The sequence below is a fragment of the Podarcis liolepis genome (genome assembly GCF_965112155.1).
Source record: "Podarcis liolepis genome assembly, chromosome: 1".
Classification (NCBI taxonomy): Eukaryota; Metazoa; Chordata; class Lepidosauria; order Squamata; family Lacertidae; genus Podarcis; species Podarcis liolepis.
The window spans coordinates 67,779,199-67,794,462 of record NC_139554.1 but is presented as its reverse complement, the minus strand read 5'-3'; the positions used below and the strand labels follow the sequence as shown (position 1 = coordinate 67,794,462).

At 40.3% G+C, this 15,264-nt stretch overlaps 1 protein-coding gene across 1 annotated transcript in view; it reads right to left on the bottom strand.

The window, feature by feature from the left end:
• GALNT18 (polypeptide N-acetylgalactosaminyltransferase 18) overlaps positions 1-15,041 on the bottom strand; it is a 336,801-nt gene extending 321,760 nt beyond the window's left edge. Inside the window, exon 1 of the mRNA XM_083477681.1 lies at positions 14,970-15,041. Coding sequence (XP_083333807.1) covers positions 14,970-14,982 — 13 coding nt within the window. The 5' untranslated portion in view covers positions 14,983-15,041. The remainder of the gene's footprint in view (positions 1-14,969) is intronic.
• Between the last annotated feature and the right edge of the window lie 223 nt (positions 15,042-15,264).

Below are 15,264 nucleotides of genomic sequence, written 5' to 3'. Positions count from 1 at the left end.
CAAAGATTAACCAGCCAAGTATGAGTCACAGGAAGCGAATCAAGTTTCAATGGGAATCCACAGATGGTTAGCTTGTCCCTAATTTTGGAAGACCATTATTTGTCTAGTGATGTAGGCGAATACAACTAGTGATCTGGGAGAAGTGCTGAGGCAACTCATGTAACAGTCACAATGTATGATATTAAACCATAGCTGGCCCATTAGTGACTAACAGATTGCATCCAGCTAATGGGTTAATTTGATATGCTCCCCTTATCAGTGTGGGGTAAATACTTGACTACCATTTCCAAAGGCAAATGAAAATACACCAATTTCAAAAGCTGCATGTGTAAGTGTGAGAGAGTTAAATGAAACTCGCTTATACAGAGTCAGGCCATTGGTCCAGTTAGTTCAGCATTGCCTACTGACAGCAGTTCTCTAGGGTTTTAGCAGGAATCTTGCCCAGCCCTGTCTGGAGATGCTAAGGACCCAGGACCTTCTGCAAAGCATCTGCTCTGCCATGGAATTATGTTTCCTCCCTGCGGAAGTCAATCTCTCTCATTTAGATTTTATGTATAACGCATAAGCAAGTGTGCTCCGTATAGGTAAATATATTTTTTATTCCCATAAAAAGAATGTGAACAAACTAGTTTGTTTGAAATGCCACACTGTAGTGTGACTGCTAAATGCTGAAGCACTGAATTCCTGTTATTTTCCCCAAACACAAGTTTAAATAATTTAGGCTGTAACCAGTTGCCCACTTATGTGGGGGTAAGCCCCATTGAACTGAATGAGGCTGACTTCTGAGAGGCATTGGATCAATTGCACTGTCAATCTACTGGAGCTCATGATTAATGAACTAAGGTTTCTTTAATCAGGTGACATCCCTTTAAAAATAAAATAGATGTTACAGTCTAACAAGCCACGCTTGGTTGCAATTTAATTCTACATACTGGATTATATCCAACCAAGTCATAATCAGAGCACACACACTGACATTAATGGGCATGACCACTTGATTCCCCTTTGTAGGTATGGGGGGCAAATTCACTTCAGCTTGCATTAAAAGCCAAATTTATCGAATTTGCGCTTTCCAAAACAGTATGAGTACTGAAACATAGCCATCCTCTGAAATTATCACTTATCCAAATTTTAAGATGTAGTTCTCCAACCAGTGTTTACAAAAAGGTATAAATGAGAGTGAAATATGCATAAAAATTAACGTATTAGTAAAAAATAGTAAAAACTGCATCAAAAGCTGTCTTTATTAGAAGAAATTCACAATAAAATGCTGAAGAAACTTCATGAGGACTCACAAAAAACTAACCAATGTGGATTGGAAAAATGGGGATCCAAACTAAAAAAATCCTTCCATCCCTAACTTTGAGTATGATGTGGTTGGATACAATCCTTTTCTTCATCTTATTCTCTGTACATGCACCATGTCAACTTTAATGCCACATTTATTTCTCTGTTTGAACGTAAATTTGTTTTTTCATACCTTGTAGCTGTATTGGAAATAAATAGCAGTTCTTGGGCAAACTCTAAACTTTGAAACATAGGTTAGGAAATAAACAATTGTTTTTCTTAAAAAAAAGCCTCTTATATGTGGCAGATGACTAATTATCCAAACAATTGCTCAAGAAATAGTTTATCCAATGTGGCAGGCATAATAAATATGCATTAACGGGAGACATTGTTTTCAATTGCACATATCATTAATTCCAGAGACTATAATTGTCTTTTCAGTCATCAGATATGTGCATAAATCAAGCATTCGATGAATTTGATCAGAAATTAAGATGCTGTCAAAGTTATTTGTCAGACCTAGAAAATGTGACTTGTAAATTTAGTTCAATTATTTAATTATTCTCTAAATAGCTGTTGTTAAGTTTACTGACATAATAGCTTTCTTCATGTGGGTAAGTTAAATACACATTTTTCTTCTGTTAGTACCACTTCCACTTTGTTAGTGTCAGTGCTAATTTATATGAGTTATAGTAAGCTGTATATTTCAATTTAAGGAGTTGCGAAAGGCCTCGTTTAATATGGACCCTGATTTACAAAAAAGCATAAGAAAAGCATAAGCTGGCTGTTACACTGCACCACTTCAGACTGTGACTTGGAAGGGGTGGTGTGCTTGTGTGCTCCCACATCATTAAAAATACTTCCTGGACGTAGGAAGTCAGAATACCAAGAAGGAGAGGTTTAAATTTGTCTCTCTGACATACTATGGGACCATGATCTGAATTTTGGAACCTCTGTTTACCATTCATTCCTCAACATGTTCGTTCAAATGTGTATCCCATGCATTTAGGACAGGGGTCAGCAAACTTTTTCAGGAGAGGGCCAGTCCACTGTCCCTCTGACCTTGTGGGGGGCCAGACCAACCCCCCTCCCGAAAGCACCCGCCCTCCCGAAAGGTCCCCCCGCCAATGCCACTCACGACACCTTGTCTTCAGCAGCGTTGGCGTCCTCTATCTCGGTGGGGTGCAGAGCCCATGCTGCTGGTTTGGGCGGCAGAGGCAGCCTCCACACCGCTGCCACTTCCTGCCTGCTCAGCCGCTTCCTCCCGCTCAGCCGCCTCAGCGGGAAGGAAGGGTTGGCACCCAGAGGTGTCCACGGCTTCTGATTGGCTGCAGGAGCTTCCTGCAGCCAATCAGAAGCCATGTTGTGTCACGGAAGTCAGTCTCCATGCAGCAAGGCCTCCGCACCATGCCTGTTTAGCACGGGGACTGACTGAGTGGGCGGCAGAGTCCGCAAGGTTCGCGGGCCGGATTAACAAGCCCAGTATCTGGTCCGCGGGCCTTAGTTTGCTGACCTCTGATTTAGGACTTCACTCCTACATAATGTATTTAATATTGCATCTTCAGGAAACCAAAAGAAAGCTGTGCAAGTAGATGTGCCCAAGAGCTACATTTATAAGAATATAAGATGAAACTTCAGAACAGAAGGCTGGATTTTGATCTATAAAGCCTTACAAAGCTCAGGACCTCAATATCTCAGTCTGCCTTTTCTTGTATGCAATGGAGGCTCTTCTGTTGGGCAAAGTGGAGCAAAGCCCTCCCAAGATTCTGCCCCCAAAAAAATTTTTTTGGGGGAAGCAATGAGTTATGTACAAAAGTTGAAGGAAAGGGGTCATTACTGTCATTAACTTAGGGCTCTTTGGGGATATTAACTGGTCTGTTGGTTAGCTTTGTCTTCAGTCAGTTTTCTGGGACACAATATGCATGACTTGTTAATTATTAAACTGTTAGTGGTGCAGAAATATTATACTTTTAGTTATGCATTATAGCTATCACATTGTTGTATTTACCTTTAATATTGTAAACTGCTTTGAGTACAAATTCAGAAAACTGTGGTATATAAATAAATTGACTGCTACTATTATAGGATGCAAAATACTAATGCAAGCCAAATCAGAGGGAAGAACAACATGGAAGAGCTTGACAAACCTGGTGTGATCTTCCAAATGTTAAGAGATGCAATTATCCGATAGCCAAACATTACTGTCAGATAATCAGTGTGACAATGGAAATAAATCCCCTGGGTTTTTGACAAGCTGCTTAAATGGTATCTTACAGCATTGGCATATAAACAGAATGCCATTACATGATGGAAAATTACAGAACCAAGGGCAAGACAGGGGGGCAGAGAGCAAATGTTTGTCCCACAGCAGAACTTGCAATGATGCCAATATGCTATTTGCTTTCAAGGGCTAAACTAAAGTTGCATCTACTCTTTAAGCATAGATTACATCAAGTCTGGAGTGTTTCCAAAAAAGCAGTTTCATATGTTTGCTATAATATATAAGCTTTTCTATTAAATGAACCCTGACTGGAAGTTAAGATCTTTATCAAACTTCCCTGCCCACTGCAATGGTCACCTGCTGCAACCAGCCGGATGTCAACAAAATTAAACCTGCAGCTCTTGTTTGGCATTCAGTAACCTTTGGGGAATAAAGTTCCACAGCTGCGGAGAGGCTGCTGAAAATGCCTATGAGCCTTTATGTCTAAACACAATGCACAGACGGAATTCCTCTGAGGGTAAGAAAGGAGGTTATTTGTTTCAGAGGCATAGTAGCTATTACGAATTTTATACACCAAGAAAAGAGAACCATATGTTGTGCCCTGAAGATAATAAGAAGTCAATGCAGATGCTGGAACACAGGTGTAAAAGTTCTGTCGGGAGATATGGGTGACTTATTCTACATATGTGGAAACTAACTGATTTCATCAAGCTGGGTCAATGTAACATTTCTTATCCTGAGGTCTTTGTTTTTAGAGCTTCTATTTTTTTAAGTTTACAGTGGAATTGGTAGCAAGCCCTGTTGATCATTGTCATAAACCAGTACTACATTTGTTAATTTATTTATTTACTACACTTATATCCCACCTGGCTGGAAAACCTAGCCAGATGGGCAGGGATTGATTGATTGATTGATTGATTGATTGATTGATTGATTGATTGATTTACCTACCTACCTACCTACCTACCTACCTAGGTGATCAGGATGGCGTCAGGTCCAGTGCTATCATTGGGCCAGCTAGGCATTTGCCTAGGCCACAGACCTCAGAAGGGTGCTGTACTGACCTATGATGGGCACATTTTTATACAGATGCTTTTTTGTTATACCCTATAAATTTCTGATAATGTTTTACTTTTATATTTTGAAGAACTTTATCATTTATAAAGTAATTCATACTTTTGAATTGCCCTGTGGGCTGTAGGTGTGTTGAGGGTTTTCCACAAGTTTTGATAGATGCTTCTGAGATTGCAAAGGAGAAAAAATACTACCAAAATTTGAGAAAGAACAAGTTAGACAGTTAGAAAAAGGAGAAAGAAATGCCAGGTTGGGTATGAGGCCCAAGAAGGATCCTCCACACACTTCCACTGTTGGTGTCAAGTGGTGAACAGTGTTTCTCAAAGATCAAACTCTTAAAAACTTACATATGCTCGATAATGTTTTGACAGAGACTAGTTGGCTTGGCAGCTATATCAGTTGAACATGCTCAAGCATCAGCACTTGGTCTGAAGGAATTGGTGACATAATTTGCCAAAGGAAAGGCAGGCAAAGTGAGATTTTGATGGACATGAAATTGAATCTTTTAAGAGACTTAAATTTTAACACAATTCACAAGATTATTCAAAATGATTTGTATGCTAAAACATATTTTTATTTGAGAAAGATGATCAAAGTATTATGTATTATTGCTATTTATTTAAAATAAATCTAGCAGTGCTTTATTCTTTTTATCATTAAATAATTAATTAAATTTGTATACCGCCTTCCACCTGTAGATCCCTAAAAGGCCTCGGCCCAGCATACCTCAAGGAGCGTCTCCACCCCCATCGTTCTGCCCAGACACTGAGGTCCAGTGCTGGGGGCCTTCTGGCAGTTCCCTCACTGCAAGAAGCAAAGCTACAGGGAACCAGGCAGAGGGCCTTCTTGGCATTGGTGCCCAGCCTGTGGAACGCCCTCCCACCAGATGTCAAAGAGATAAACAACTATCTGACATTTAGAAGACATCTGAAGGCAGCCCTGTTTAGGGAAGTTTTTAATGTGTGACATTTTAATATATTTTTAATCTTTGTTGGAAGCTGCCCAGGGTCGCCGGGAAAACCCAGCCAGATGAGCGGGGGACAAATAATAAATTATTGTTATTATTATCATCATCATCTCAGGGCAAGTCACAGCATAAAAATACAAGTTAAAAAACCACAAAATACATACTAAAAACAAGAACGAAAACAAGCCTGGTGCCTAAAGGTGTATAATGAAGGTGCCACACAAATATCCCTGAGGAGCGCATTCCACAAACAGGGAGCCACTGCAGAAAAGGCCCATTCTTGTGATACCACCCTCCGGACCTCTTGTGGAGGTAGGAAGGGAAGTGGGAGCTCCAGAATGCTGAACAATACCCAGAACCGTAAGATATAAAAACTGTTGGCTAGAAAACAGCCACCAGGCATGCATTTAAATACAAAGAAGGTAGAGGAAGGGCAACCTTCATTCTGATCTTGTTGGGGGAATGAAGATATAAGCCCTCCCCAGCTGTGCGACATGTCCCCTGCCTTTGCAGGGAGAAAGAGACACCCTCACCCCCCACCGCTAATAACTGGTGTGCATCTAGTTTGGCCTTAAAGTGCAGAATGTGTTACATAACAACAGCAACAACAACAACAACAACCTGCACTAAATTACTACTCAGTTTTAACAAAACCTAAGAAATGTGGCCTATATTGCAATTTATGTTTAGTTGTTCGATGATCCTGTTGGGAGGAAGGGCAGTATACAAGAATGAATGAATGAATGAATGAATGAATGAATGAACAAAAAAACAAGTGGAACTCTTAGAAATAAGCATCTGGACTCAGACTAAGCTTAGCAGACGAAGTTTTATTTTATACATCCTTCCTTGCATTCAGACACAAGCTGATGCACATTCTTCCTTCCAGACCCCGTCTTGCCCTGACAGTCTAATGTAAGTCTTGGGATGGACTGCTCTGTCATTAATGTTGGATATTCTGAAATCCTGGCCACATCTGCTACAAGCAGCTACCAACACTTGACTCTTAACTCTGATTTATAGACTTTTGTTATCAATTATTTATTTATTTCCTTCTTTCTTTCCTGTTTGCTTGTTGCATTTTAGCTTATTTAGTTTTGTTTTATGCTTGCTGGCTTTTTGAGTTAACAACAAAAATAAAAATTGCTGGGTTACTCTTTCAGTGAGTGCATTTGCTGGATACTGTCATTTGAAACCTGGGCTTGAGTATTAACATCTCTGCAACTTTCTATTCCATCTCTCTCTCCAATATTAGAAAGCATGATTCAGTGCACAAGTATTTGGAAGGCAGACACGGAAGAGCAACGGTGACAGGAACATCAAGAGGAGGGTACGTACAGGCAAAGAAAACAATGGCTAAGTCTCATTGCTTGACTTGTTTTCGGGATGACTCCAAGCACTCTGGTGCTCTCAGCCTGAGATGAAGGAATAATAGATGTGGCTGCAGAGAAATGCCAAAAGTCACACTGTGGGAGGCTAAAGGAATGACTGGCCATGACTGCTAAGCTTCAAAATCAGCATCTGTCTCAATGTAATTCCAGGGAATTCACTTAGTTGCACTGTTAGCTTTTTATTAATCTCCCTTACCTAAAGACAGCTGTTTGGCTTTCACAACATACCTGGTTGAGATTTGCTAAGCCCCCATAGTTTATGGTTTCTGGCTTCTGGCCCAAACCTGGATGTCTGGGAAGGCTTCAGTTAAGAAATGTTTCCTTCCTTGTTACATTGTGTAAAAGCTGTTTTCCTTCCTCTTTGCCTTCACTTTGGCTTTTCAGTTGTTAGTTGAGATAGTTTAAAAAAAAGCTGTCTCCCTTTTATGATCGTTGCTTAATATATATTTTGAATTTGGTTTTTATTGTATGTATATTTTATTACTTTAAGCCACTTTGAGTTTCTTTCTTTGGAGGAAAGGGGCCTATGAGCTTCTTTTGTGTACACTGCTTAGAAATGCTATTAAATAAAATGTTAAATTAATAAAATGAAATAAACCTGCATGAGCCTACCAAGACATGTAAATTTGACATGTATTTTAATGTTATGTATTTTTAATGTTTACATTTTGAAAATTTTAGGTCAACTTGTGCTTGCTTTTAACATTTTCTCTTATCAGCACTTCATATATATCCTACAATTTATGTAAACTACTTAGAGGATTTGATGACTAAGTGGTATATAAATACTATTAAGTGAAATAAATAAAATAAGCTCCCACATTTCAAATTCTGAACACAAGCATCTACCCATAATACTACCATACCACTTTAAACAGTCATGGCTTCCTGCAAAGCATCCTGGGAACTGCAGTTTGTTAAGAGTGGTAAGAGTTTTGGGGATTCTGGTAAAAAACAAAGTAGATCATGAAAGCCTGAAATTTGCCAATCCCTGCTCTAAGGGATGAATGGAGAAAAACAGCCCCTTCATATTTTAGTCAGCCTTCATGTCTACACCCACAAGAGATGCAGAAACTGACCTCCATTTCCCAAGCCTCTCTAGCCAATCTTGAAATAATTCAATGAGTCGTTGTCCTTCATGTTGTAAGTGACACTTACTAAGAACTATACCAGAAAGGATCAGTATTTTTCTCTGTTCACGGTTGTTTAAGTGAGCCGACAGAGGAAAAGATGATGGGCAGCAGATCAGGTTCCAAGGTGGTAAAATGTGAAAGGCCAGACTCATTTGTCATTGCCAAATGTGGGGAACATCGGAAGAGAAATGATAACTGATACAGAAGAACATAACATACATTGAGAAGAGCTCAAGAGGTGACAGCTGATGATAATAAAGTCTGCTGTTGACTTGATGAGCTGCCAGTGCCCAGGGTCAGTAGGACAACTGTGTATTATAAATAGCGCTGATAAGTTCTGTAATTGAAAATAATAGGTATACTGTCTATGCCTTATCTTTGTACCAAATGGAGCCAGAGCTTTGTTCCTAACCAAGTTGTTCACAAAACCAGGGCCGGAGAACCCTTTTTCACTCAAAGGGCCACATGCTCTTCTGGGCAAGCTTCTGGGAGCCAAAAATCAGCAATGGGACAGAGACAAAAGTGCCAGAGCAGTGGCGTAGCGTGGGTTGTCAGCACCCGGGGCAAGGCAAGTAATTTGCGCCCCCTAACCTGTGGATTTGCGCCCCCAACCCGTGGATTTGCGCCCCCTAACCCTAACCCCCAGATGTTGCGCCCGGTGCGGCTGGCCCCCCCTGCACCCCCCACGCTACGCCACTGTGCCAGAGTGACAAATGTGATGTTTACCTTTGTGCAATAGGCTGGTTTCAACACATCTACACTTCCCTCTCCTTCCTCCATACAGGCAAGCAAGAAGCAGTATCAGAGTTTAAGGACGCATTCTTGCCAGGCAAAAGCACTCAGGGCAGGTGCAAGCCAAGGCAGATGAAGGTTTGTGATGTAGGGAAAGTTTTGAGAGCCAGAAAGAGAGGCATGGAGAGCTGGGTTTGGCCCCTGGGCCTGAGGCTACCCATCCCTGCTTAACAGTATGCAAGTAATCTTCCCACTTCTCAGTTTAAGATTACAGTCCCATGCACACTTAATTTTGTATGATTGCAGTCCTAGGTACACAAGCATAGTGGTGCTACTTACTTAGTCCCACAGCTCTGGAATTTTTTAGCAACTTGGCTCTGTCAAACCACAATATTTTAAAGCCTTTAGGAAAAATCTGAACTCCCATCTGTTCTCACTGACTTTTTTCCTGGATTCCACCCCTCCTCCCCGCTATTCTTGCTTTGGGTCATATTGGTGCTTTAATTCTGAGCTGGATGTTTGTCAGTTTTATTATTTGCTGGCTTATTAATATTTTTGATTCGTGATTGCATTGTACCATAATGCAGTGCTTTTATGGAAGCTGCCACAGAAGAGTTTTATTCTTAAAGGTAGCATATTAATATTTTAAAGCAACAAATGCTTCTGAGCGAACAAGCATAGAATTGAAATGCACAACTATGAAATAATGTAAGTAATAAATTATCAGTTAGAAAACATGGTTGTTTATATACTTTTGTGAATGGGTTTCAGCATTTTAAGTTTGCACAATTAAAATGAACTGAAGGTCTTTTTTGCCCTAGCAGAACAAATCCACTTTAAGAGAAGGGCTTCTGCTGTTTGGAAAGTGACAGAGAAATAAATTTAAAAGTGTTAGATGAACAAATGTTTAAAGGGAAGATATGCAAACATCCCACAATCAAATCAGGGTAAATGCTGGAGGATGCTCATTGCCTCTTTACCACACTGTAAGCAAATTAGGATGAATGCTCAATAAAAACTGGGCATATTCTAACCATTGCACAAGCAAATCTAAATGAATATTGAATATGTGGAGGAGCTGTAGGAAATAAAGCAGTCAAGAAAGCAGAAAGAAAACCGTCAAGAGCATCTCCTTTCTATAACAAATGCTCACAGGCAGAGCTGATACAATCCAAAAAGATTTTTGACATGGCCTTGGTTATAGGATGCGGTTTCCCTGGACTTGGTACAAACCCAAGTCAAAGACTTCTGTTCCTAAACTTTTTCATTTTAGTACCCCTTACATCAAAGAATGAGGGTGGGGGCTTTGGTGACTGACATTCAGGGAACATGTGTCACCATGCACATATGGTGTGTCCAAGGCATGTTGATGCTTCAGGTGGAGATACGTTGAGCCATAGTCTGAATTCTGAAGTGTACCACATCATTTCCATGGAAATGAACCTTCGATCTTTGGTAGAACACACAATTTGCACACAGAAGGTCCCAAACTCAATCCCTAACATATCCAATTAAGAGGATCTCAGTTATCCAAAACATTCCTAGAGACTTTAGAAATCAGCTACCATTTGGCTGGATGGGCCTGACTTATTACAGGAGTTCAGAAATGCACAATGTTTGGATTACTTAATTTAAAAAAAATAAAAAATCCCAAGCTTTGAGTGGTCAACAGCACACTGGAAAAGACCCTATTCAGTGGGTCACACAAGGCATCTGGGGAAAGTCAGAGACATAGGCCATTCTCACCATGTTGACCCAAATGTCTTGTGGCAAAACACTCCAAAGCAAAATGTGCATATTTGTAGCTGAAGAGGCAAACATTTAATGCTGCCTGAACAGACCACCAGCAGGATCTGCTGTGACACTCATGTGACCTTTGCTGGCTGCTGGTTCAGATATAGTGATTATATTATATAACATTAACAGCTGCAGAGTTAACTCTCCAGCTCAGTGCACAAAACAGTATCTATAAGGTGCATTCATTGGTTTCATTTTAATTCTGTCCCTTTTGGTAGTTACATATTGGTAAATAAATGCCCATAGCAACTTTGTTTCTTAACAAATGGTGTTTTTTTGACAGTTAATAAAAATAATGATTGAGCACCAGTAACACAGATATATAATTACACCAGAGGATTCTTGATCATAAAGGCCCAGTGATACCCTGAAAACTTCACCATAGTTAATAAAATATCTAAATTTGTGATAAATCCTGATTTATAGCAACTTGTTCTAAGCTGCAGTTGGTTTAAAATGTCATTGTGATGGTAAAGATGTAAATTCTCCTACATGAAAAATTATCATGCTGTAGGTCACTGATGAAGAGAGTTGTATGAATCAATTTTCCAACATTTTTAGATTGCAGTGGGAGTTATCAACTGCTTCATAAAAAGAAGATTAATTATACAATTCTATTATCACATATTTTTGGGTGGATGATCAAAGCACCTGTAATTGCTTTAAGCCTACTTCACAAATATAACAGGAACAGTTGATGCATCTACAATCCTCTTTTTTCCTTTGGCAAAGTAATGCCTTGTTTCTCAGCAACAGATTTATTCATAAGAATGTCACAATTTGACAAATGCCTAATTTATAATTTCAATCTACTAATAGCCATCTAAGAGACCTAAGAGCATATCTCAGGCACACCTGTGATTCTCCTAAAAGAACCTGAGCAAAAGCTAACGCATGAAGGAACAGTGTTACTTATTCTGATTGATTACTTTGCTAATGCAAGTATTCATTCATGCCATTATTAAACCAATACATCTACCCAGTGCTTTTTTTCTGGGGGGATGCATGGCTGAGCATACCCCTAAACATTTTGTGAATCTTTGTACTTTTGTCCATTGATTGCATTTCTTTTTCCCAATTTGAACTATAAAATGGTGATTTTCTTGAGTCAAAATGAGAGTACCCCTAAACAATTTTTTTTAGGAAAAAAAGCACTGCATCTACCATGAATTAGTTTAAAGGTAAAGGGACACCTGACAATTAAGTCCAGTTGTGAACGACTCTGGGGTTGTGTGCTCGTCTCGCTTTAAAGGCCGAGGGAGCCGCCGTTTGTCCACTTCCGCAGACAGGTTTTCCGGGTCATGTGGCCAGCATGACTAAGCTGCTTCTGGCGGAACCAGAGCAGCGCACGGAAACGCCATTTACCTTCCCGCCAGAGCGGTATCTATTTATCTACTTGTACTGTGTGCTTTCGAACTTCTAGGTTGGCAGAAGCTGGGACCGAACAACAGGAGCTCACCCTGTCACGTGGATTTGAACCACCGACCTTTCGGTCGGCAAGTCCAAGAGGCTCAGTGGTTTAACCCACAGCGCCACCTGCGTCCCTATGAATTAGTTTACATAACTTATATTGCCTTTCTTTACATTGCTTTACCTTCATTAAACGCCATAATGCCATTCAGCAATATATTCAATTAAATATAATGCTGATCCATTACAATTACAACCATGAGCCTGTGGTTATCACTGGTTATGTTTTTTCCTTGTTCCACTGGGTAGCTGATGAACTTATTCAAACTGGCTGAAAGACCCGATTAGTGTTGGTGCATTGGCTAGGACTTGGCATGGTATGTACTAGCCTTGACTGGATCCCCAAATGAACACCGGACAGGTGTTAGTGGTGGAGCCTGTTAGGGGCCCTGGAAGCTACTTGAAAATGCTGCATCCTAACTACCGTATAGGTTTAGCTCCTTCCCTAACTCTCGCTTCCCAAAACAGCTCTTTTGCTGTGGGAAGAAAGAGTTGTTAAATGTTCCTGGCTAAGTGCATTGTGACATGCCACACTAATCTCCAAACGATGCGAGATTCCAGGGGTACCTGCAGCATCCCTTTCCAATAGTTTTTTGTTTGTCTCCGGACTGCTGCCTTGCAGCCCAACAGCAAAAAGCCATGTCTCTCTGACCCCCAGCTTCATCCTGTCAGCTTGCACCACACTAAGCTTTCATTGCCTCTGATTTTCAAACTGGGGGGGGGGGAGGCCCCACCCTTTTGATGTGCTAATGACTCATTATCCCCAGGCCATCACCTCCAAGGAAATTAGACTGACTCCATTACCTTTCAACTGATGTTGATTTCCTTGGATTAAGAAGTACACAATTTAAGAAGTCTGCCTAATGTAGTCTTCCGCACATGCTCATCAGAGGAGTAAAGCATTTAACACACATCTTAAGGCACACAGATCTGACATCCCATTTTAACACACAAATGCTAATTAAATTCTAATGTTTACCCAGAGCCCAGGTATTTAGCACCCATAAACCTATAACAGCATTTAGGAACACTGTATGGACTGAATTCCTTCTCCATGTGGGGGGATGCTCACTACAGCAATGGGGCAGCAGCGTGGCTGGAGAGAAGTGGGTTAGTAATGGTCATATTCTCTGACCACACATGTGGTGGTCTGGCTTACCCCCTTTGTTCTGGTTCATGTGCATCCCATAGCTCTTCTCACCTTGCTCTTTATTTCTAACAAACTGAAATAAAAGCTAGTGTTGAAATTGAGCTGCCATGCTTTCAATAGCCTTGTCGTTTTCAGATTAGCATATACATTGCCCTATGATTTTTGGTCAATTCTTGTTTTGATGTTCAAATTCATTTTTATGGTGCTTCTTTGAGATTAAGAAACAGTATACTGTATCAGTTGCCCCCACCATCACCAAAGATGTTTACAATTTCTTTGGGCAGAGAGAGATACTTTTGTTGATGACTAGGCATCTTAATGGGCTTTATAATGCAAACCAATTTATTATGAATGATTGGACTTTGCAATAAAAACAAAATCAATCTGTTTAAATAAGGGAGAGATGAGGAGATGCTATTTTTGCACAAAAATAAAATTGAAGGTGGAACTATGTATTGTGTATGGGCCATCATCAAAACACCATCCCTCTGGCTAGTTCTCCAGTGTCAACAATAAGTGGAAGGAGAGATTATGTGGGGCAAGAAATGAAAACCTCATGCTGCACTATGAGTGGGAGAACTCAACATGGGGATGTCATGTGTTCAGTGATAGCTTCATGGAGAGCTTAACTGTGGTGTAGCAGTTAAGAGTGTCAGGCCAGGACCTGGGAGATCAGGATTCGAATCCCTGCTAAGCCACAAAGCTCACTGGGTCACCTTCGTCCCATCACTGCCTTTCAGCCTAACATACCTCACAGGGTTATTGTGGGGTTTAATTGTGTAAGGGGGAGAACCTTGTATGCCAACTTCAGCTCCTTGGAGTAAAAGGTGGGATGGAAATGGAACAATAAATAAATGTTTCACTTCATATAATAAGGAAGGGGTGAATACCAGCATCTGTTTAAAACAGAGGTCACCCAAGGGCACATTCGCAAATGAGAGAAACTGTTGTGGGCATCACACACAACCCTTATCTCAGCACACACCGCAACGTATTCTATTGGCTACAACTGAATGCTGTTTCAAGCCTACTTGCAGTTGGTGGTGGAGACCCTGTGAGCACATACACACTCACCAGCACTACACTGGCAACTCTTGGTTTGAAATAACTCTCTACAAGAGACGACTTAGCACAGATCCATTATTTAACACTTATGCTAGTTTACGTACCTTGAGCTTCTCCTGCTTCCCAATTGAATGATATGCCCCCTTTCTGACATCAGCCTGGGAGATCATTATTTAATAGAAAACAGGCTCAGACTGCAAATTATTTCTAGCTAAACTGTACTGTGCTTCATTATCATACCAGCTACATCTCCGAGTCAACATTCATAACTCAAACGTTTAAGTTGTAATGCAAACATGCATGCATCCCAGAGAAATTATTTATGATATTTTAAATATTTTAGACTGAAAAGGCTTACAATCATTCTGTCCCCGCACCCACCGCCCCAGAATTAAAGAAGAGGCATAAAGGAACCCATCTGAATAAAATCAATCTTGGACAGTCTGTGTTCAGCCCCTCCTATGCATAGGATAACATGGCAGATAATATACAATTAAAGTGCAGCTCTGCTTGGGAAAGAGAGTGTATATAAAATGTTATCACTATACACCATCTTCCTAGCTTCTGTATATATTAAAATACTATTTTTCAAACAAAATTACTTTCAGAAAAAAGTACTAGACCTAGAGGTGGTATTACAGAGCAATAAATGGAACAAGAATTTAACTTATAGGGCACTTACTCAGGACCAGCATTCAGGTGAACAGAGGGCAAGCCAATGGGCGGCTGTGATGAGGAGATGGATCCTCTCAAGGTGTACTGAAAGAACAAGTGAGCTTACTCATTATAATAGAAACAGTCATTTGTTATCTCATAATGCAGTAACAATCTGCGATCTAAACTATAGGTTGCAAGAGGTACTTTAATATGTGATTGCTCCTTTGAAAAAATGTGGTGGGGGGAAGTCTTGCCAATGTTGTCTAGTGTAGAAGGCCATGTCAAAAAATATAAACCCATAAGAATTAGGTTTAATGGAA